The sequence below is a fragment of the Anolis sagrei genome, chromosome 1, assembly GCF_037176765.1.
Source record: "Anolis sagrei isolate rAnoSag1 chromosome 1, rAnoSag1.mat, whole genome shotgun sequence".
In the NCBI taxonomy this organism is placed as follows: domain Eukaryota; kingdom Metazoa; phylum Chordata; class Lepidosauria; order Squamata; family Dactyloidae; genus Anolis; species Anolis sagrei.
Genome location: NC_090021.1, coordinates 8517942 through 8539961, shown reverse-complemented (window position 1 = coordinate 8539961; position 22020 = coordinate 8517942). Strand labels below are relative to the sequence as shown.

At 42.5% G+C, this 22020-nt stretch overlaps 1 protein-coding gene across 2 annotated transcripts in view; it reads left to right on the top strand.

Moving 5' to 3' along the window:
- Positions 1–10712: 10712 nt before the first annotated feature.
- KIF13B (kinesin family member 13B) overlaps positions 10713–22020 on the top strand; it is a 268692-nt gene continuing 257384 nt past the window's right edge. For both annotated transcript variants that reach the window (XM_067462696.1, XM_060754661.2), the window contains exon 1: positions 10713–10873. In XM_067462696.1, coding sequence (XP_067318797.1) covers positions 10816–10873 — 58 coding nt within the window. In that variant the 5' untranslated portion in view covers positions 10713–10815. The remainder of the gene's footprint in view (positions 10874–22020) is intronic.

Sequence of the window (22020 nt, the reverse complement as noted above, 5' to 3'; positions counted from 1 at the left end):
AGCTCTCCGAAGCTCTAGGTGCTTTTACTACCTATTACAGGGGAAACCAGCTGATCCCCAACCCATTTAAAACACAGACATGTGCTTTTCACCTTAAGAACAGACAAGCATCCTGAGCTCTGAGTTTTACCTGGGAAAGAATCCCACTGGAGCATTGCAGCACACCCAAATATCTGGGAGTCACTCTGGACCGTACTCTGACCTACAAGAAGCACTGCCTGAACATCAAGCAAAAAGTGGGCACTAGAAATAATATCATACGAAAGCTGACTGGCACAACCTGGGGATCACAACCAGACACAGTGAAGACATCTGCTCTTGCGCTGTGCTACTCTTCTGCTGAGATGCATGCCCAGTGTGGAACACATCTCACCAATGCTAAAACAGTGGATGTGTCTCTTAATGAGACATGCCTCATTATCACAGGATGTCTGCACCCTACACCACTGGAGAAATTGCACTGTTTAGCCGGTATTGCACCATCTGACATCCGCTGGGAAGTAGCAGCCAATAGTGAAAGGACCAAGGCAGTGACATCTCCAGATCATCCACTGTTTGGGTATCAGCCAGCACGTCAACGATTTAAATCAAGAAATAGCTTTCTAAGATCTACAGAGACACTCGCTGGAACACCTCAGCAAGCGAGAGTCCAAAAGTGGCAGGCTCAAACCCAGAACCACAACCAATGGTTGATACCAAATGAGAGACTCCCCCCTGGGCACACAGAAGACTGGGCAACTTGAAAGGCGCTGAACAGACTGCGCTCTGGCACCACGAGATGCAGAGCCAACCTTCAGAAATGGGGCTACAAAGTGGAATCCACGACATGCGAGTGTGGAGAAGAGCAAACCACTGACCACTTGCTGCAATGCAACCTGAGCCCTGCCACATGCACAATGGAGGACCTTCTTGCAGCAACACCAGAGGCACTCCAAGTGGCCAGCTACTGGTCAAAGGATATTTAATCAACTACCAAGCTTGCAAACTTTGTGCTTTGTTTGTTTGTTTGTTAAAAAATGCAATGCAACTGCTTGGTCTGCCCCTGATACGATAAATAAATAAAAAGCTGAAGCATTATTAAGAATACAGATTAGAAATCAGAAGATGAGGACTTGGAAGGGCAACTAATGAGGAACTTGGTCTCTAAGACACACTGGCCCCTTCTACACTACCATATAATGCAGATTATCAAAGCAGATGATCCAGATTATCTGCTTTGAACTGGATTATATGTGTCTACACTGCCATATAACCCAGTTCAAAGCAGATAATCTGGATTTTATATGGTAGAACTCAAGAATGGAAAAAGGAATGTTGGTGGACGGGAAAAGAGATATAAATGGGCACAAAGCCAACCTCAAAAACAGAACTGAGAAGCCCTGGCCCTTGAGCACTCTAACTGGAGGTCAGCTGTGACCAGCAGTGCTGCAGAATTCGAAGAAGCACGAATGGAGGGCTAAAGGCAGAAACGTGCCAAGAGAAAGGCACATCAAGCCAACCCTGACCAGGACCATCTTCTGTCTGAAAATCGATGTTCTCAATGCGGGAGAACATGTGGATCAGGAATAGGGCTCCACAGCCACCTACAGACCCAATGGCAAGACACCACATCAGGAAGACTATCATTCTCGATCTACGAGGGATCGCCTAAATAAGTAAGTAAGTAAGTAACTTTATCAATGACTCTGCTCAGGTTTTGCAAACCTAATGGCAACCGTGGCTTCCTTGGTTGGAGTCTCTGTATCTGAAATGCAGCCTTCCCCTTTTCCTCCTATCTTCCACATCTACTGTGTCTGGTTGTGATCCCCAGGTTGTGCCAGTCAGCTTTCATATCTGCTCACTGATCAAATGCTTGGTCCCATAACCAGGTCTTGATTTTCCTTCTAAAAGACAAGAAGGAGGTGGCCAATCTGATATCTCTAGGGAGGGCATTCCATAGGCGGGGGGCCACTGCTGAGAAGTCCCTGTCTCTCATCCCCATCAACCTTGTTTGCGATAGTGGTGGGATCGAGAGCAGGGCCTCTCCTGAAGATCTTAAACTTCATGATGGTTCGTGGCAGGACATACGTTCAGACAGGTAGTCTGGGCCAGAACCATTTAGGGCTTTAAAGGTTAAATTTATTATTTATTTATTTTAAACACTTATATTCCGCCCTTCTCACCCCGAAGGGGACTCAGAGCGGAGCACAACATATACATGGCAAACATTCAATACCTGGGTACAAAACCAGCACTTTGAATTGTGCTCGGAAGCTGATGGGTAGCCAGTGGAGTTGGCGTAACAAAGGAGTTGCATGTTCCCTGCACATCGCTCTGGTGAGCAACCTGGCTGCTGACCGTTTGACTAGTTGAAGCTTCTGGGCAGTCTTCAAAGACAGCTCCACGTAGAGTGCATTGCAGTAGTCTATCCAGGATGTAACAAGAGCATGGACCACTGTGGCCAAGTCAGACTACTCAAGGAACGGGCACAGCTGATGCACAAGTTTTAATTGGCTTGGAGATTCGGCCTGAACTGCTATCAATATGCGGACGTCACCCAACTCCTGTTGTGCTTGGAACCTGGAGTAACGTCAATACCTGACAATTTCACCTTATACCTGGAGGCTTTGTCGAACTGGCTACATGCTAGCAGACTGAAGGTGAATCCGGCGAAGACTGTGATCCTGTGGCATGGCCGCCCGATTGGTCCGACCCATCCATTACCTACCTTTGACGGCGCTGCTCTATCTCCATCGGCTACCGTTAAGAGCCTAGGTGTCGTTTGGGATTCGTAGCCAACAATGGAGGCTCAGGTCGCTGCTGCCAGCGACCTGAAAAACAGGCCTTTTTCCATCTACGACAGTGTTTCTCAACCTGGGGGTCGGGACCCCTGAGGGGGTCGTGGGGGGTGTCAAAGGGGTCGCCAAAGACCATCGGAAAACATAGTGTTTTCTGGTGGTCATTGGGATTCTGTGTGGGAAGTTTGACCCAATTCTATTGTTGGTTGAGTTCAGAATGCTCTTTGATTGTAGGTGAACTATAAATCCCAACAACTACAACTCCCAAATGTCAAGGTCTATTTTCCCCAGACTCTACCAGTGTTCACATTTGGGCATACTGAGTATTCGTGCCAAGTTTGGTCCAGATCCATCATTGCATAAATCCACAGTGCTCCTCTGGATATAGGTGAACTACAACTCCCAAACTCAAGGTCAATGCCCACAAAACCCTTCCAGTGTTTTCTGTTGGTCATGGGAGTCCTCTGTGCCAAGTTCGGTTTAAATCCATCGCTGGTGGAGTTCAGAATGCTTTTTGATTATAGGTGAACTATAAATCCCAGCAACTACAGCTCCCAAATTACAAAATCAATCCTCCTCCCCCCCCCCCCCCCCAACCCCACTAGCATTCACATTTGGGCATATTGGGTATTTGTGCTCAATTTAGTCCAGTTAATGGAAATATATCCTGCATATGGAATATTTACATTATGATTTATAACAGTACTAAAATGACAGGTATCAAGTCAAAACAATATTATGGTTGGGGGTCACCACAACATATGGAACTGCATTAAGGGGTCACGGCATTAGCAAGGTTGAGAACCACTGACCTACGACAAGCGAGGCAACTGGCACCTTACCTGTCGGATGAGGCTCTGGCAACAGTCATCTATGCCATGGTCACATCTAGGCTGGACTATTGCAACGCCTTGTATGTTGGCCTTCCTATTTCTACGACCCGAAAGCTCCGTATTGTCCAGAATGCTGCAGCCAGGTTACTCACAAAAACGCCCATGAAATGCCACATAACACCAGTGCTGCGGCATCTACACTGGCTCCCAATTGAGTATTGTGGTTTGTATAAGATGCTGGTCCTGACCTTTAAAACTTTATATGGCCAGGGTCCATTGTATCTTAGACCTGTCGTGTCAGCTCCACTGGCTGCCGATCCAGTTCTAAGCACAAGTCAAAGTGCTGGTTTTGACCTACAAAACCCTATACGGTTCCGTCCAAGCATATCTGTCTGAACGTATCTCCCTCTATGTCCCACCTCGGAGTTTGAGATCCTCTGGGGAGGCCCTGCTCTCGGTCCCACCTCTGTCACAAGTGAGGTTGGCGGGGACAAAGAGCAGGACCTTCTCAGTGGTGGCCCCTCACCTGTGGAATTCACTCCCCAGGGAAATTAGATCAGCGACATCCCTCCTTTCCTTCGGAAAGAAATTAAAAACATGGATGTGGGACCAGGCATTTGGGCAATCTGGCAGATAAATAAAGGACTACGACGACGGATAGGAATAGACAATGTGGAACGAAGTATGGACTCTGAGTTGGCGAATGCTGTGCTTGAGATTGGCTATTGACTGTGATATACATATTGTTGTTTTAATTGTTTAACCGTTTAACTGCTGTTTTTATACGTTTATTGTATTATTGTGTAGGCATCGAATTGTGCCATTTTGTAAGCCGCCCTGAGTCCCCCCTCGGGGGTTGAGAAGGGCAGGGTAGAAGTATACAAAATAAATAAATAAATAAATAAATTAGGGATTGTCTCTCCTTCTACCATCATCGGAGGTCGCCACGACCATCCCAACATGATTTGCTCTCAATATCGGGTCCTAGGGAAGTACACTTGGAAAGCACCAGGCGCAGGGCCTTCTCTGTTTCTGCCCCTGCCTTATGGAATTCCTTGCCTCCCTATTTGAGAGCCATGCGTGTCTTAGGTCATTTTATCCCAGCACTTAAGACCTGGCTTTTTATGAGAGCATTTGACCCACGTTAATTTTAATATTTGTATGTATGTGTTTTATCCTGTATCATTTCTGCAATGTAAATCGCCTGGAGCATCTCGGATGGAGGGCGATTAATAAGTAATTAAAGATGATGATGATGATGATGATGATGATGATGATGATGATGAATTGTGCAAAAGCTCTCCTGGCTACCTCCAAGACCTGGGGTTCCAGGCTCAGCGATGAGTCCAGGATCACTCCCAAGTTGCGAAACTGCGTCTTCAGGGGGAGTGCAACCCCATAGAATCATAGAATCAAAGAGTTGGAAGAGACCTCATGGGTCATCCAGTGCAACCCCATTCTTCCAAGAAGCAGGAATATTGCATTCAAATCACCCCTGACAGATGGCCATTCAGCCCCTGTTTAAAAGCTTCCAAAGAAGGAGCTTCCACCACACTCCGGGGCAGAGAGTTCCACTGCTGAACGGCTCTCACAGTCAGGAAGTTCTTCCTCATGTTCAGATGGAACCTCCTCTCTTGTAGTTTGAAGCCATTGTTCCGCGTCCTAGTCTCCAGGGAAGCAGAAAACAAGCTTGCTCCCTCCTCCCTGTGGCTTCCTCTCACATATTTATACATGGCTATCATATCCCCTCTCAGCCTTCTCTTCTTCAGGCTAAACATGCCCAGCTCCTTAAGCCGCTCCTCATAGGGTTTGTTCTCCAGACCTTTTATCATTTTAGTCGCCCTCCTCTGGACACATTCCAGCTTGTCAATATCTCTCTTGAATTGTGGTGCCCAGAACTGGACACAATATTCCAGGTGTGGTCTAACCAAAGCAGAATAGAGGGGTAGCATTACTTCCCTAGATCTAGGCACTATGCTCCTATTGATGCAGGCCAAAATCCCATTAGCTTTTTTTGCCGCCACATCACATTGTTGGCTCATGTTTAATTTCCTGTCCACAAGGACTCCCAAGATCTTTTTCACACATACTGCTCTCGAGTCAGGCATCATCCCCCATTCTGTATCTTTGCATTTCGTTTTTCCTGCCAAAGTGGAGTATCTTGCATTTGTCATTGTTGAACTTCATTTTGTTAATTTTGGCCCATCTCTCTAATCTGTCAACACAGGCTGTAACCCTATCCCTTGTTTGGCCTTTCAACTGACCAGGAGTACCTCTGTCTTGTCTGGATTTAGTTTCAATCTGTTCGTCCTCATCCAGACTGACACAGCGGCCAAGCACCGATTCAGGACCTGCACAACCTCCTTAGTTGACAAGATTAATTCACTACCCATACAAAAATATCTTACTATAGATTAAATTTGCAAATATAATTTTGGTCACCTTTTAAAAAAACACATAGATATGAAATTGATTCTAAAATGGCTAACAAATGAGGAAAGTGTACACATTTTTTTGTGAGAGCTGGACCTTAGGGAAGGCTGAGCAAAGGAAGAAAGATGCTTTTGAGCTGTGGTGTTGGAGGAAAGTGCTGAGAGTGCCTTGGACTGCGAGAAGATCCAACCAGTCCATCCTCCAGGAAATAAAGCCCGACTGCTCACTGGAGGGAAGGAGACTAGAGACAAAGTGGAAGTCCTTTGGCCACATCATGAGGAGACAGCAAAGCCTAGAGAAGGGAATGATGCTGGAGAAAGTGGAAGGCAAAAGGAAGAGGGGCCAACCAAGGGCAAGATGGATGGATGGCATCCTTGAAGTGACTGGACTGACCTTGAAGGAGCTGGGGGTGGTGACGGCCGACAGGGAGCTCTGGCGTGGGGTGGTCCATGAGGTCACGAAGAGTCGGAGACGACTGAACGAATGAACAACAACAAACACATTTTTTCAAGGCACTGCTGTTTGTTTAGCATTTCCCCCAAATAGTGCATTCTCCGACTTAGCCACTAGATGGCACTACATGCCATGGATATGAAGTCTGGTATTAGTAAATTCTCATGTCTCTGCATAGAATCATAGAATCATAGAATCATAGAATCAAAGAGTTGGAAGAGACCTCATGGGCCATCCAGTCCAACCCCATTCTTCCAAGAAGCAGGAATGTTACATTCAAATCACCCCTGACAGATGGCCATCCAGCCTCTGTTTAAAAGCCTCCAAAGAAGGAGCCTCCACCACACTCTGGGGCAGAGAGTTCCACTGCTGAACGGCTCTCACAGTCAGGAAGTTCTTCCTCATGTTCAGGTGGAATCTCCTCTCTTGTAGTTTGAAGCCATTGTTCCGCGTCCTAGTCTCCAGGGAAGCAGAAAACAAGCTTGCTCCCTCCTCCCTGTGGCTTCCTCTCACGTATTTATACATGGCTACCATATCTCCTCTCACCCTTCTCTTCTTAATAGTCCTAATTAAAATAATTTGGGGATCAAGTTTATCTCTTGCTATTGTCCTGCTTTCTTCTTGGAATTTTACAAGCCATCCAAATATTCGGTTCTTGTGGGTTTTTTCAGGCTATATGGCCATGTTCTAGAAGCATTTCTCCTGACGTTTCGCCTGCATCTATGGCAAGCTTCCTCAGAGGTCTGCTGGAGCTGGGAAAAAAGGGGGTTTATATATCTGTGGAATGACCAGGGTGAGACAAAAGGCTTTTGTAAGTTGGGCTGGGTGTGGATCTTTCAACTGACCACCTTGATTAGCATACAATGGGCTGACTGTGCCTGGAGCAAACTCTTCTTGAAAGGTGATTAGATGTCCCTGCCTGTTTTTCTCTCTGCTGTTTTTGCTGTTGCAATTTTAGAGTTTTTTAATACTGGTAGCCAGATTTTGTTCATTTTCATGGTTTCTTCCTTTCTGTTGAAATTGTCCACATGCTTCTTGTGGATCTCAATGGCTTCTCTGTGTAGTCTGACATGGTGGTTGTTGGTGTGGTCCAGCATTTCTGTGTTCTCAAATAAAATGCTGTGTCCAGGTTGGTTCATCAGGTGCTCTGCTATGGCTGACTTCTCTGGTTGGAGTAGTCTGCAGTGCCTTCTATGTTCCTGGATTCTTGTTTGGGCAATGCTACATTTGGTGGTCCCTATGTAGACTTGTCCACAGCTGCATGGTATACGGTCTACCCTAGCTGTCTACCGCAATATTACTGATCTTCTCGCAATATTACTCCTAATATAGTATTAGTATTAATATAATATATTATATTAATATATATGATAAAGGTAAAGGTAAAGGTAAAAGGAAGAGGGGCCGACCAAGGGCAAGATGGATGGATGGCATCCTTGAAGTGACTGGACTGACCTTGAAGGAGCTGGGGGTGGTAACGGCCGACAGGGAGCTCTGGCGTGGGCTGGTCCATGAGGTCACGAAGAGTCGGAGACGACTGAACGAATGAACAACAACAACAAAGGTAAAGGTAGTCCCCTGACATTAAGTCCAGTCATGTCTGACTCTGGGGTGTGGTGCTCATCTCCATTTCTAAGCCGAAGAGCCAGCGTTGTCCATAGACACCTCCAAGGTCATGTGGCTGGCATCACTGCATGGAGTGCTTATATATAATATATATAATATATAATAAAATATTATTTATAAAGATAAATAACGAATACATATTTTATATATAATATATATTAATATAATAGTAATAATATAGAAAAGCAATTTAATAACCCTAATATAGTATTAGTATTAATATAATATATTGTATTATTATTGTACTAATAATATAGAAAAGCAATTTAATAACCCTAATATAGTATTAGTATTAATATAATATATTGTATTAATATATATTATAGTATATGTAATTATATATTTATATATAATATATAATAAAATTATTATTTATTAAAATAAATAATAAATAAATAAACTAATATATATATATATATATATATATATATAGAATACTAATAATATAGAAAACCAATTTGTTGCTATTATTCTGCTTTCCACTAAAGAAAACTTTAAAAACCACTAATTTAAATATTAAAATGTATATTATAGAACAGTTCCTAATACTACAACTAATAATAACAATAAGAATATAGAAAAGCAATTAATTGTATATATAATTATATATTTATATAATATATATAATAAAGTTAATATGTATAAAATAAATAAATAATAAATGAACTAATATAGTATATATATTATATAATATATATTAATATAATACTAATAATATAGAAAACCAATTTATTGCTTAATATTCTGCTTTCCACTAAAGAAAACTTTAAAAAAACAACTAATTTAACTATTAAAATGTATATTTTTAGAGTTTGAGAGTTCTTGGAGAACGGGAGAAGTTCCAGCAGATTGGAGGAGGGCCAATGTGGTCCCAATCTTCAAGAAGGGAAAAAAGGATGACCCAAACAATTACCAATGTCCGGTCAGCCTCACGTCGATACCAGGCAAGATTCTGGAAAAGATTGTTAAGGAAGCGGTCTGCAAACACTTAGAAACAAATGCAGTCATCGCTAATGGTCAACATGGATTTATCCAAAACAAGTCATGCCAGACTAATCTGATCTCTTTCTTCGATAGAGCTACAAGCTGGGTAGATGCGGGGAATGCCGTGGATGTAGCGTACCTGGATTTCAGTAAGGCCTTTGACAAGGTCCCCCATGACCTTCAGGCAAGGAAACTAGTCCAATGTGGGCTAGGCAAAACTACGGTGAGGTGGATCTGGAATTGGTTAAGTGGACGAACACAGAGAGTGCTCACTAATGCTTCCTCTTCATCTTGGAAAGAAGTGACGAGCGGAGTGCCGCAGGGCTCCGTCCTGGGCCCGGTCCTGTTCAACATCTTTATTAATGACTTAGATGAAGGGCTAGAAGGCAGGATCATCAAGTTTGCAGACGACACCAAATTGGGAGGGATAGCCAATACTCCAGAGGACAGGAGCAGGATTCAAAATGATCTTGACAGATTAGAGAGATGGGCCAAAACTAACAAAATGAAGTTCAACAGGGACAAATGCAAGATACTCCACTTTGGCAGAAAAAATGAAATGCAAAGATACAGAAAGGGGGACAATGCCTGGCTTGAGAGCAGTATGTGTGAAAAAGATCTTGGAGTCCTCGTGGACAACAAGTTAAACATCAGCCAACAATGTGATGTGGCGGCAAAAAAAGCCAATGGGATTTTGGCCTGTATCAATAGGAGTCTAGTGTCTAGATCTAAGGAAGTAATGCTACCCCTCTATTCCGCTTTGGTTAGACCACATCTGGAATATTGTGTCCAATTCTGGGCACCACAATTCAAGAGAGATATTGACAAGCTGGAATGTGTCCAGAGGAGGGCGACTAAAATGATGAAGGGACTGGAGAACAAGCCCTATGAGGAGCGGCTTAAGGAGCTGGGCATGTTTAGCCTGAAGAAGAGAAGGCTGAGAGGAGATATGATAGCCATGTATAAATATGTGAGAGGAAGCCACAGGGAGGAGGCAGCAAGCTTGTTTTCTGCTTCCCTGGAGACTAGGACGCAATGGAGCAATGGGTTCAAACTACAAGAGAGGAGATTCCATCTGAACATGAGGAAGAACTTCCTGACTGTGAGAGCCGTTCAGCAGTGGAACTCTCTGCCCCGGAGTGTGGTGGAGGCTCCTTCTTTGGAAGCTTTTAAACAGAGGCTGGATGGTCATCTGTCAGGGGTGCTTTGAATGCAATATTCCTGCTTCTTGGCAGAATGGGGTTGGACTGGATTGCCCAGGAGGTCTCTTCCAACTCTTTGATTCTATGATTCTATGATTCTATTATAGAATAGTTCCTAATACTACAACTAATAATAATCATAATAATAATAAGACTATAGAAAAGCAATTAATCATTACTATTATTATTATTATTATTATTATTATTATTATTCTGCTTTCCACTCCTACAAAGAAAACTCAAAAAGTTGTTTTCCTCTAAAAAAAGACTACATTTCCCGTCATGCTATGGGGCTTTCCCTTCGGAACGACGGCGGCCGCGAAGGGACTAAAGAAAAAGAGATTCCAAGCGGCGCGCGCGCGAGTGCTCGGCTAGTCCCCGGGAATAGGGGCGTGGCCTCGCATAGCCACGCCCCCTCCTGCTAGGCTCTACTGCTTTGCTGGCTTCCCACAAAGTCGGAAGCAGAGGAGAAAGAAGGAAGGAAGAGAAGAAGGAAGGAAGGAAGACATGGGGGGAGACTCCAAAGTCAAGGTGGCCGTCAGGGTCCGGCCCATGAACAGGAGGGGTGAGTTGGGGGGAAAAATGAGAGAATTCAATATATATTTATATATGATTCTGCAATGGTTGCAAACATTTGGGGGCTTCTGCAACATTGGGGGAGGCTTGGAATGCATTGCACAAGCATTTGGGGGTGCATTTTGCCAGTATCCCTCCCTTCTATGGGATTTATATGCCTTTTTGTGGGGGTGAGAATATATTTGGGGGGGTTGAAGCATTTTTATGGGGGTTAGAGGACATTTGGGGTGAGATTTTGCCAGTATTTCTACTATCTATGGGATTTTAAAGCATTTTTATAGGGATAATATGATATTTGGGGGTGCATTTTGCAAATATTCATGCTTTCTATGAGGTTTTAAGCATTTTTATGGGTTTTAGAGGACATTTGGGGTGAGATTTTGCCAGTATTTCTACTATTTGTGGGATTTTAAAGCATTTTTATAGGGGTAATAAGATATTTGGAGGTGCATTTTGCAAATATTCATGCTTACTATGAGGTTTTGAGCATTTTTATAGAAGTAAGAGGACATTTGGAAGTGATTTTTGCCAGTATTTCTTTTTCCTTTGGAATTTTAAAGCATTTTTATAAGGATAAGAGGATATTTGGGAGGTATTTTGCTACTATTCCTGCTTTCTATGGGGTTTTAAGCACTTTTATGGGGGTTAGAGGACATTTGGGGTGAGATTTTGCCAGTATTCCTGCTTTTTATGGGATTTTAAAGCATTTTATAGAAATAACAGATGGTAGCAGGGTACAAATAAAGATTATTATTATTATTATTATTATTATTATTATTATTTGGAGGTGCATTTTGCCAATATTCATGCTTTCTATGGGGTTTTAAGCACTTTTATGGGGGTTAGAGGACATTTGGGGTGCGATTTTGCCAGTATTCCTGCTTTTTATGGGATTTTAAAGCATTTTTATAGAGATAACAGGATATTTGGAGGTGAATTTTGCAAATATTCCTGCTTCCTATGGGGTATTTATGGAAGTAAGAGGACATTTCTGGGTGCATTTTACCAGTATTCCTTCCTTCTATGGGATTTTAAAGCATTCTTATGGGGGTCAAGAAGATATTTGGGAAGTTTTTTGCTAGTATTCCTGTTTTCTATTGAGTTTAAATCATTTTATGGAGGTTAAAGGACATTTGGAATGACATTTTGACAGTATTTCTTTCTTCTGTAGAGTTTTGATGAATTTTATGGGGCTTAAAGAACATTTGGGGGGGAGATTTTGCCAGTATTCTTTCTTTTTTGGGGGGATAGAAAGCCTTTTGGAGTTCATTTTGCAAGCCTTTTTATGTTGATTTTGTTTGGAGGCGGATTAAAAGCGTATATGGAGAAATTAGGAGCATTATTATTATTATTATTATTATTGGGACATTTTTAGGACAACATCAAATAATATTATTAATAATAATTTTATTTCTTAGTTACAGAATAATAAAACCACATAAACATTGTAATAATATCTCCAGTGAACATGTTAAAAATGTATTTCTATAAAAGATACATTGGAAAACATAGCATTGGATACAATATATTTCTATAAAAGGTACATTAGAAAACATAGCAACACATTGACTAAAGGGATCATAGAGGCCCAATACTTTAGGCCAGTCATGGGCAAACTTCAGCCCTCCATGTGTTTTGGACTTCAATTCCCACTGGCTGTTAGGAATTGTGGGAGTTGAAGTCCAAAACACCTGGAGTATCGAAGTTTGCCCATGACTGGTGTAGATGCACCTGGTGATGCACCTGGACAGGTATTTGGTTTGGTTTACTATGGGTCAAAGTGGCTGGGAAAAGTGGAAGGCAAAAGGAAGAGGGGCCGACCAAGGGCAAGATGGATGGATGGCATCCTTGAAGTGACTGGACTGACCTTGAAGGAGCTGGGGATGGTGACGGCCGACAGGGAGCTCTGGCGTGGGCTGGTCCATGAGGTCACGAAGAGTCGGAGACAACTGAACAAATGAACAACAACACAGTGGGTCAGCGTTGCATCTCCATCAGCTATAGATTTATTTCTTTACTAGCCGTCCCCTGCCATGCGTTGCTGTGGCCCACATGGGGGTTCTGTGTGGGAGGTTTGGCCCAATTCTATCACTAGTGGAGTTCAGAACTCCAGTACAACTCCAGTATTCCTCATCATGACTAGAGATGATTGGAGTTACAATACAGGAACATCTGGAAGGCTGCAGTTTGTTCTGTTGAGTCAGGAGAGTGAGGTTTGGATTGAGATAGAAGGCTTCTGGATATGATGCCTGATGTTATAAGGCCCTCCATGCCATTGTATATGGACCTCCAGATGCTGCACTACAACTCCTGTATTACTCATCATGATGAGAGTTGATTTGAGATATTTATTTATCGTGTCATCCGCAACCAGAACATTATATTACATTCCTAACAGAACAAAACAAACAAACAAACAAACAAACAAAAACACAGATTTTGCAGACTTGGTAGTGGATTAAATGTCCTTTGACCAGTATCTGGCCACTTGGAGTGCCTCTGGTGTTGCTGCAAGGAGGTCCTCCATTGTGCATGTGGCAGGGCTCAGGTTGCATTGCAGCAGGTGGTCAGTGGTTTGCTCTTCTCCGCACTCGCATGCCGTGGATTCCACCCTGTAGCCCCATTTCTTAAGATTGGCTCAGCATCTCGTGGTGCCAGAGCGCAGTCTGTTCAGCACCTTCCAAGTCGCCCAGTCTTCTGTGTGCCCAGGGGGGAGTCTCTCATCTGGTATCACCCATGGATTGAGGTGCTGGGTTTGAGCCTGCCACTTTTGAACTCTTGCTTGCTGAGGTGTTCCAGCGAGTGTCTCTGTAGATCTAAGAAAACTATGTCTTGATTTAAGTCGTTGATGTGCTGGCTGATACCTGAACAAGGGATGAGCTGGAGATGTCTCTGCCTTGGTCCTTTCACTATTGGCTGCCACTGCCCGGCAGATGTCAGGTGGTGCAATACTGGCTAGACAGTGTAATTTCTCCAGTGGTGTAGGGCGCAGACACCCTGTGATAATGCGGCATGTCTCATTAAGAGCCACATCCACTGTTTTAGTGTGGTGAGATGTGTTCCACACTGGGCATGCGTACTCAGCAGCAGAGTAGCATAGCACAAGGGCAGATGTCTTCACTGTATCTGGTTGTGATCCCCAGGTTGTGCCAGTCAGCATTCGTATGATATTGTTTCTAGCACCCACTTTTTGTTTGATGTTCAGGCAGTGCTTCTTGTAGGTCAGAGAACGGTCCAGAGTGACTCCCAGGTATTTGGGTGCGCTGCAATGCTCCAGTGGGATTCCTTCCCAGGTAATCCTCAGAGCTCGGGATGCTTGTCTGTTCTTTAGGTGAAAGGCGCATGTCTGTGTTTTAGATGGATTAGGGATCAGCTGGTTTTCCCTGTAGTAGGCAGTGAGAGCACCTAGAGCTTCGAAGAGCTTCTGTTCAACCATCTCAAAGCTCTCTGCTTGAGTGGTAATGGCACGATCATCAGCATAAATGAAACTCTCTGTCCCTTCTGGCAGTGGCTGGTCATTTGTGTAGATGTTGAACATGGATGGAGCGAGCACGCTCCCCTGAGGCAGGCCGATTGGAGATACAATACAGGAACATCTGGAAGGATGCAATTTGTCTGTTGTGTCAAGAGAGTGGGGTTTGGATTGACACACAAGGCTTGCGGATAGGATGTTTGGCTTTGAAACGACCTTTAATATTTCCACAACCTCAGAATCTCAAGTGCAGTTGGGTTGCAATTCTTATTATCTCTGGTTCGCATGGCAGGTAATCTAAACTAATGAGAGTTGCCATTCAGTAACATTGAAAATGGGTATAGCACCAACTACTATTAGATAGATAGATAGATAGATAGATAGATAGATAGATAGATAGATAGATAGCTAGATAGCTAGATAGCTAGATAGATAGATAGGGCTAACACTCTCTCTATATATATAGTTAGGCCTCTGTAGCCATACACACACACACACACAAACATAATAACATAGTAGTCGATGCTCGTTAGTTTTTAGTTTTTACCTGGTTTGGATGTTATGGAATGTTACTGAATGGCAACTGTGATCACTTTTGATTTTCCACCAGTGTAGACCGGAGTGATATATATTTACTATCTTTTTGTAGAGCTTGTAAAACTTATTTATTTAGGCTGGCATTTGAATCTGGTTGATTGAATTTTTTCTTTGTTTTTACGTGTAATGTATTGCATATGTATGTTGTAAACCGCTCCAAGCCTTCGGGGAGTGGCGGTATACACATTCAATAAATAAATACATTTGGGGGGGGGGGGGGAGCCCTCTGTGGCACAATGGGTTAAAGCGCTGGGATGCTGCACTTGTTGACCAAAAGGTTGCAGGTTCAAATCCAGGGAGCGGCGTGAGCTTCCGCTGTCAGCCCCAGCTTCTGCCAACCTAGCAGTTTGAAAATATGCAAATGTGAGTAGATCAATAGGGACTGTTCTGGCAGGAAGGTAAGGGTGCTCCATGCAGTCATGGCGGCCACATGACCTTGGAGGTGGCTATGGACAATGCCGGCTCTTCGACTTAGAAATGGAGATGAGCACCACACCCCAGAGTTGGACACAACTGGACTTAATTTCAGGGGACAACCTTTGTCATATATATGATTAAATGAGGGCTGATGTGGCCCTCAATGCAAATGAATTTCCCACTCATGCTTTTAAGGAATGGCAACTCAAAAAGGTCTTAGAACAAATAAATCTTATACTCACCCTAAAATCCAAAATGACTAAACTTAGGTTGTTGAACGTTGGACATGAGAAGATAGGACTCACTATAAGACAGTGGTTCTCAACCTGTGGGTCCCCAGATGTTTTGGCCTTCAACACCCAGAAATCCTAACAGTCAATAAACTGGCTGGGATTTCTGGAAATTGTAGGCCAAAACACCCGGGGACCCACAGATTGAGAACCACTGCTGTAAGGGAAAGCAGTAGGAAAATGGGATGACCACATTACAGATGGATGGCTTCAAACAAGGAAGCCACTGCTGCCCTGAATTTGCAAGATCTGAGTTGAGGACAGCGGGACTTGGAAGTCCCCCATTCACAAGATCTCCAAACCCAACTTGATGGAATGTAACAATAACAAACTCAGGAAGATGGGAAAGGACATAATAATGTTCATGCGTAATGGAAGGAGAACCAAGGAGACGCTTCTTGTCTTGGTCACAAGGGTTGGAAAGGTGTAGGAGAAAACATTTAGGAGCTGTTATGATATTCAACTGAACTTCTGGAGAAGAAGAAATTCACTAGAACTTGTAGAACTTGTATTCGTCTGGGGCAACAAATACTACCAAGGGTGGAATGTGTTTCCTGATGTTTTCAAGCTTATTTATTTGTCGTGTCAGATCAACCAGTCAATTATATTACATTTCTAACAGAACAAAGCAAACAAACAGATAAAATACAACATTTGTGAGTTTGGTAGTTGGTTCAATGTCCTTTGACCAGTATCTGGCCACTTGGAGTGCCTCTGGTGTTGCTGCAAGAAGGTCCTCCATTGTGCATGTGGCAGGGCTCAGGTTGCATTGCAGCAGGTGGTCAGTGGTTTGCTCCTCTCCACAATCGCATATCGAGGATTCCACTTTGTAGCCCCATTTCTGAAGGTTGGCTCTGCATCTCGTGGTGCCAGAACGCAGTCTGTTCAGCGCCTTCCAAGTCGCCCAGTCCTCTGTGTGCCCAGGGGGGAGTCTCTCTTTTGGTATCAGCCATTGGTTGAGGTGCTGGGTTTGAGCCTGCCACTTTTGGACTCTCGCTTGCTGGGGTTTTCAAGCTGTTGATGGTTGAATGATCAACGGTCTGGAGAACAAACCTTATGAGGAGCGGCTTCAGAAGCTGAGCATGTTTAGCCTGCAGAAGAGAAGGCTGAGAGGAGATATGATGAAGGCTGTGTATAAACATGTGAGGGAAAGTTATAGGGAGGATGGAACAGGCTTGTTTTCTGATGCCCTGGAGACTAGGACGCAGAACAATGGCTTCAAACTGCAGGAAAGGAAGGAGATTCCACCTGAACATTAGGAAGAACTTCCTGACTGTGAGAGCTGTTCAGCAGTGGGACTCTCTGCCCTGGAGTGTGGTGGAGGCTCCTTCTTTGGAGGCTTTTAAACAGAGGCTGGATGGCCATCTGTTGGGGGTGCTTTGAATGTGGTTTTCCTGCTTCTTGGCAGAATGGGGTTGGACTGAATGGCTCACGAGGTCTCCAACTCTAGGATTCTATGAATTTGTGGATGGCAACCTCATGATATGATGGTTGTTGTAGGTTTTTTCGGGCTGCATGGCCATGTTCTAGAGGCATTTTCTCCTGACGTTTCGCCTGCATCTATGGCAAGCATCCTCATAGGTAGTAAGGTCTGTTGGAACTAGGAAAAAGGGTTTATATATCTGTGGAATGACCAGGGTGGGACAAAGGACTCTTGTCTGTTGGAGCTAGGTGTGAATGTTTCGACAATACAATAATAGTAGTACTTAATTGTCTCTCCGCAAGGCGTGAGGCATGGGACAATATAGTTAAAATACATAGATAAAAACACCAAAACACATATATATAAGTATTTCACGTTGTCGCAAGATTTCTGGCTCTCCTTGTAGGAGAAACGGCTCCAGTTCATCTTGAGTGCATGTATAGGGAGAGGTTATATTTTCCCTTTTCCTTTGCTGTGTGTTTACCTCCTCTTCAAAAGGTTTTCCTTCTGCGCCTCTACCCAATACAGATAAACAGAAACTCATGGTAATGCCCTCGCAGGTAGGCACAGAATGTTTTCAATTAAAATCTAATTTAATCACTGAATTACATCCTGCTCCAATTGCTCTTAGGAAAATGTGTGCGTTTCTGTCCGTAAGGGCGAAATCTGAAACCCGGTGCCGTGGCTGCAAGTCATGTTTGGCCGGCTTAAATTTTCCACAGGTGTCAACATGCAGTCAGGTAACAGGAGGCGCATGCAGGTAAAAGGGGGGAGGCAGGTAATTTCTCATCCGAGGTGTGTCTTACTTCAAACGGAGCCATTCCCTGGCTGCGTTTCCAAATTGGTGGAGGAAGGGAAGAGATCGCAGGCAGGTCTTCGTGGACTTCTTAAGCCTCTTCTCAATAGTAGTGACTTACTCTGATTCAACCGGTTGAGGTTAACCTCTCTGTTCATTTGCACATTCTTTTATGTGGCTTTCTTGGGGATTGTCTCATGCCTGAAACCACACTCCTCTCAACAACAACAACAAAAAGAAGAAGTTCTAAGTTCTCTTCCCTTTGCATTAACTGGTGTTGGTGCTGGTGTTGACCTATAAATCCCTAAATGGCTCCAGCCCAGTTTACCTGTCCGAACGGATTCTCCCCTATGAACCATCAAGGTTGTTAAGATCTTCAGGAGGGGCCCTGCTCTCGGTCCCATCACCCTTGCAACTGCATCTGGTGGGGATGAGGGACAGGGCCTCCCAAGAAATGTATACTTTCAAAGTGCTGTCAAGTTAATTTATTTTAATAATTGACGTTGCTGAAAATGTTGAGCAACAACAAACTTCCAAAGCGCAGTCCTTTGAATGTCGCTTTAATTTTGGCGGAGTTTGCAAGCATCTGAAGGCCGAGGGCCAAGGAAGGGGGAAAAGAGGAAGGCTTCTATTCTGATCTTGGCGAAGGAGCCCACAGGTCTCTTTCCTTTATGACTTATTGATAGGATACCTTTTTAACATTTACGCTTGGTGGCCCGGGGAGGAGATACGTCTCCTGAACACGTTGCATTTTGCATGAGCACATCCAGTTGTAAAGTTGTACCTTGAGAAAGGACTGTATTGAGTTGAAGCTCTGAACGAAACTTCTCTCTGTGTCTGTCCAGCAAAAGTAAAGGTGCAATCCAGTAGTTTTCCATTTTGACTGCCTCTTTTACTTACATTTGGCTGTTTCGTCTTCCAGGAGCTTGGTTTGCATTGCCCCTTAGTTGCTTGAAATACCATCCTTTTGCATTTTCCCCAGGGTTGCTACAGTCTTAGCAGCACCCTAATAGTCAAGCATTAACAGAGGCTGGAAGCCAGCCTGCAAGCCATCAATAATCCAAACTTTTGGTCCAGAGACCACCCTTTTTCTGGGGATGAGATCTTCATTTTGGAGAAGCTCTCCTGACTTCTTCAGTATAGAAAAAGCCTCAGTATAGAAAGGCTTTCAGTATAGAAAAAGCCTCAGATGGCCTGTTCAAGCTAGGCAGCTCGGACAGGCCGTCGTGAGTACGGTTACCCTCTTGCCTTAGAAACTGGTGCTGGGCTCAGATAGGGGAAGACCTGCTCTTTCTAAAAGATAGCAGCTCAGCGCTGGAGCAGAGAATATCTCAGGATTTCTCTGCCATTGGGAGAGACTCCATTACTTCATCCCCAAGCTAACATTGAGCTTGGATAGGGTAAGACCTGCTCTTTCTAAAAGATAGCAGCTCAAGGTTAGGGTAAAAGATCCCAGGATTTTTCTACCATTGGGGAAAGTTAATTCAACATCTATATGGTTTCACAAGTTGACTGTTTGTGTTTGTAACTTCACCAAGCTGTGCCAAATCTGTCAAGGACTTTGAGAAATAAATGTTCTGTTTGATGTTCAAATCTGGACTGGCCTCAGTTGCTGGGAATTCTGAGCTTCTAAGTAAGGCACTCGCAGTTCACCCGGATAAAGAGAGAAGCACATGTTAGTTTTAACTTTATAGTGGCTTTGCAAAAGATAAAGCATATTTGTTGTTTTTGTGTGCCTTCCAGGAGTTTCTGATTTGTGGCAAATAGCTATTATTATTATTATTATTATTATTATTGACACAAAAGCACAGTATGTCACAGCAAACAAGAGCTATATGCTGAATTTCGTATCACAAAATCAAAAGTCGAACACTTCCCAAGCATCTAGGACTCTGTGATGTATTATTATTATTATGATTATTATTGACACAAAAGCACAGTATATCACAGCAAACGAGATCTATATGCTGAATTTCGTATCACAAAATCACAAGTCGAACACTTCCCAAGCATCTAGGACTCTGTGATGTATTATTATTATTATTATTATTATTATTATTGACACAAAAACACAGTATATCACAGCAAACAAGAGTTATATGCTGGATTTCATATCACAAAATCACAAGTCGAACACTTCCCAAGCGTCTAGGACTGTGTGATGTATTATTATTATTATTATTGACACAAAAACACAGTATATCACAGCAAACGAGATCTATATGCTGGATTTCATATCACAAAATCACAAGTCGAACACTTCCCAAGCGTCTAGGACTGTGTGATGTATTATTATTATTATTATTATTATTATTATTATTATTGACACAAAAGCACAGTATATCACAGCAAACGAGATCTATATGCTGGATTTCATATCACAAAATCACAAGTCGAACACTTCCCAAGCGTCTAGGACTGTGTGACGTATTATTATTATTATTATTATTATTATTATTATTGACACAAAAGCACAGTATATCACAGCAAACAAGATCTATATGCTGGATTTCATATCACAAAATCACAAGTCAAACACTTCCCAAGCGTCTAGGACTGTGTGACTTATTATTATTATTATTATTATTATTATTGACACAAAAGCACAGTATATCACAGCAAACAAGATTTATATGCTGGATTTCATATCACAAAATCACAAGTCAAACACTTCCCAAGCGTCTAGGACTGCGTGATGTATTATTATTATTATTATTATTATTGACACAAAAGCACAGTATGTCACAGCAAACAAGATCTATATGCTGGATTTCGTATCACAAAATCACAAGTCGAACACTTCCCAAGCGTCTAGGACTGTGTGATGTATTATTATTATTATTGACACAAAAGCACAGTATATCACAGCAAACAAGAGCTATATGCTGGATTTCGTATCACAAAAATCACAAGTCAAACACTTCCCAAGCGTCTAGGACTGTGTGACTTATTATTATTATTATTATTATTATTATTGACACAAAAGCACAGTATATCACAGCAAACAAGATCTATATGCTGGATTTCGTATCACAAAATCACAAGTCGAACACTTCCCAAGCATCTAGGACTGTGTGACGTATTATTATGATTATTATTGACACAAAAGCACAGTATATCACAGCAAACGAGATCTATATGCTGGATTTTGTATCACAAAATCACAAGTCAAACACTTCCCAAGTGTCTAGGACTGTGTGATGTATTATTATTATTATTATTATTATTATTATTATTATTATTGACACAAAAGCACAGTATATCACAGCAAACAAGATCTATATGCTGGATTTCGTATCTCAAAATCACAAGACGAACACTTCCCAAGCGTCTAGGACTGTGTGACGTATTATTATTATTATTATTATTATTATTATTATTGACACAAAAACACAGTATATCACAGCAAACAAAATCTATATGCTGGATTTCGTATCACAAAATCACAAGTCGAACAGTTCCCAACCGTTTAGGACTATGTGACGTATAATTATTATTGTTATTATTATTATTATTGACACAAAAACACAGTATGTCACAGCAAATGAGATCTATATGCTGGATTTCATATCACAAAATCACAAGTCAAACACTTCCCAAGCGTCTAGGACTGTGTGACTTATTATTATTATTATTGACACAAAAGCACAGTATATCACAGCAAACAAGATTTATATGCTGGATTTCATATCACAAAATCACAAGTCAAACACTTCCCAAGCGTCTAGGACTGCGTGATGTATTATTATTATTATTATTATTATTGACACAAAAGCACAGTATGTCACAGCAAACAAGATCTATATGCTGGATTTCGTATCACAAAATCACAAGTCGAACACTTCCCAAGCGTCTAGGACTGTGTGATGTATTATTATTATTATTGACACAAAAGCACAGTATATCACAGCAAACAAGAGCTATATGCTGGATTTCGTATCACAAAAATCACAAGTCAAACACTTCCCAAGCGTCTAGGACTGTGTGACTTATTATTATTATTATTATTATTATTATTATTATTATTGACACAAAAGCACAGTATATCACAGCAAACAAGATCTATATGCTGGATTTCGTATCACAAAATCACAAGTCGAACACTTCCCAAGCATCTAGGACTGTGTGACGTATTATTATG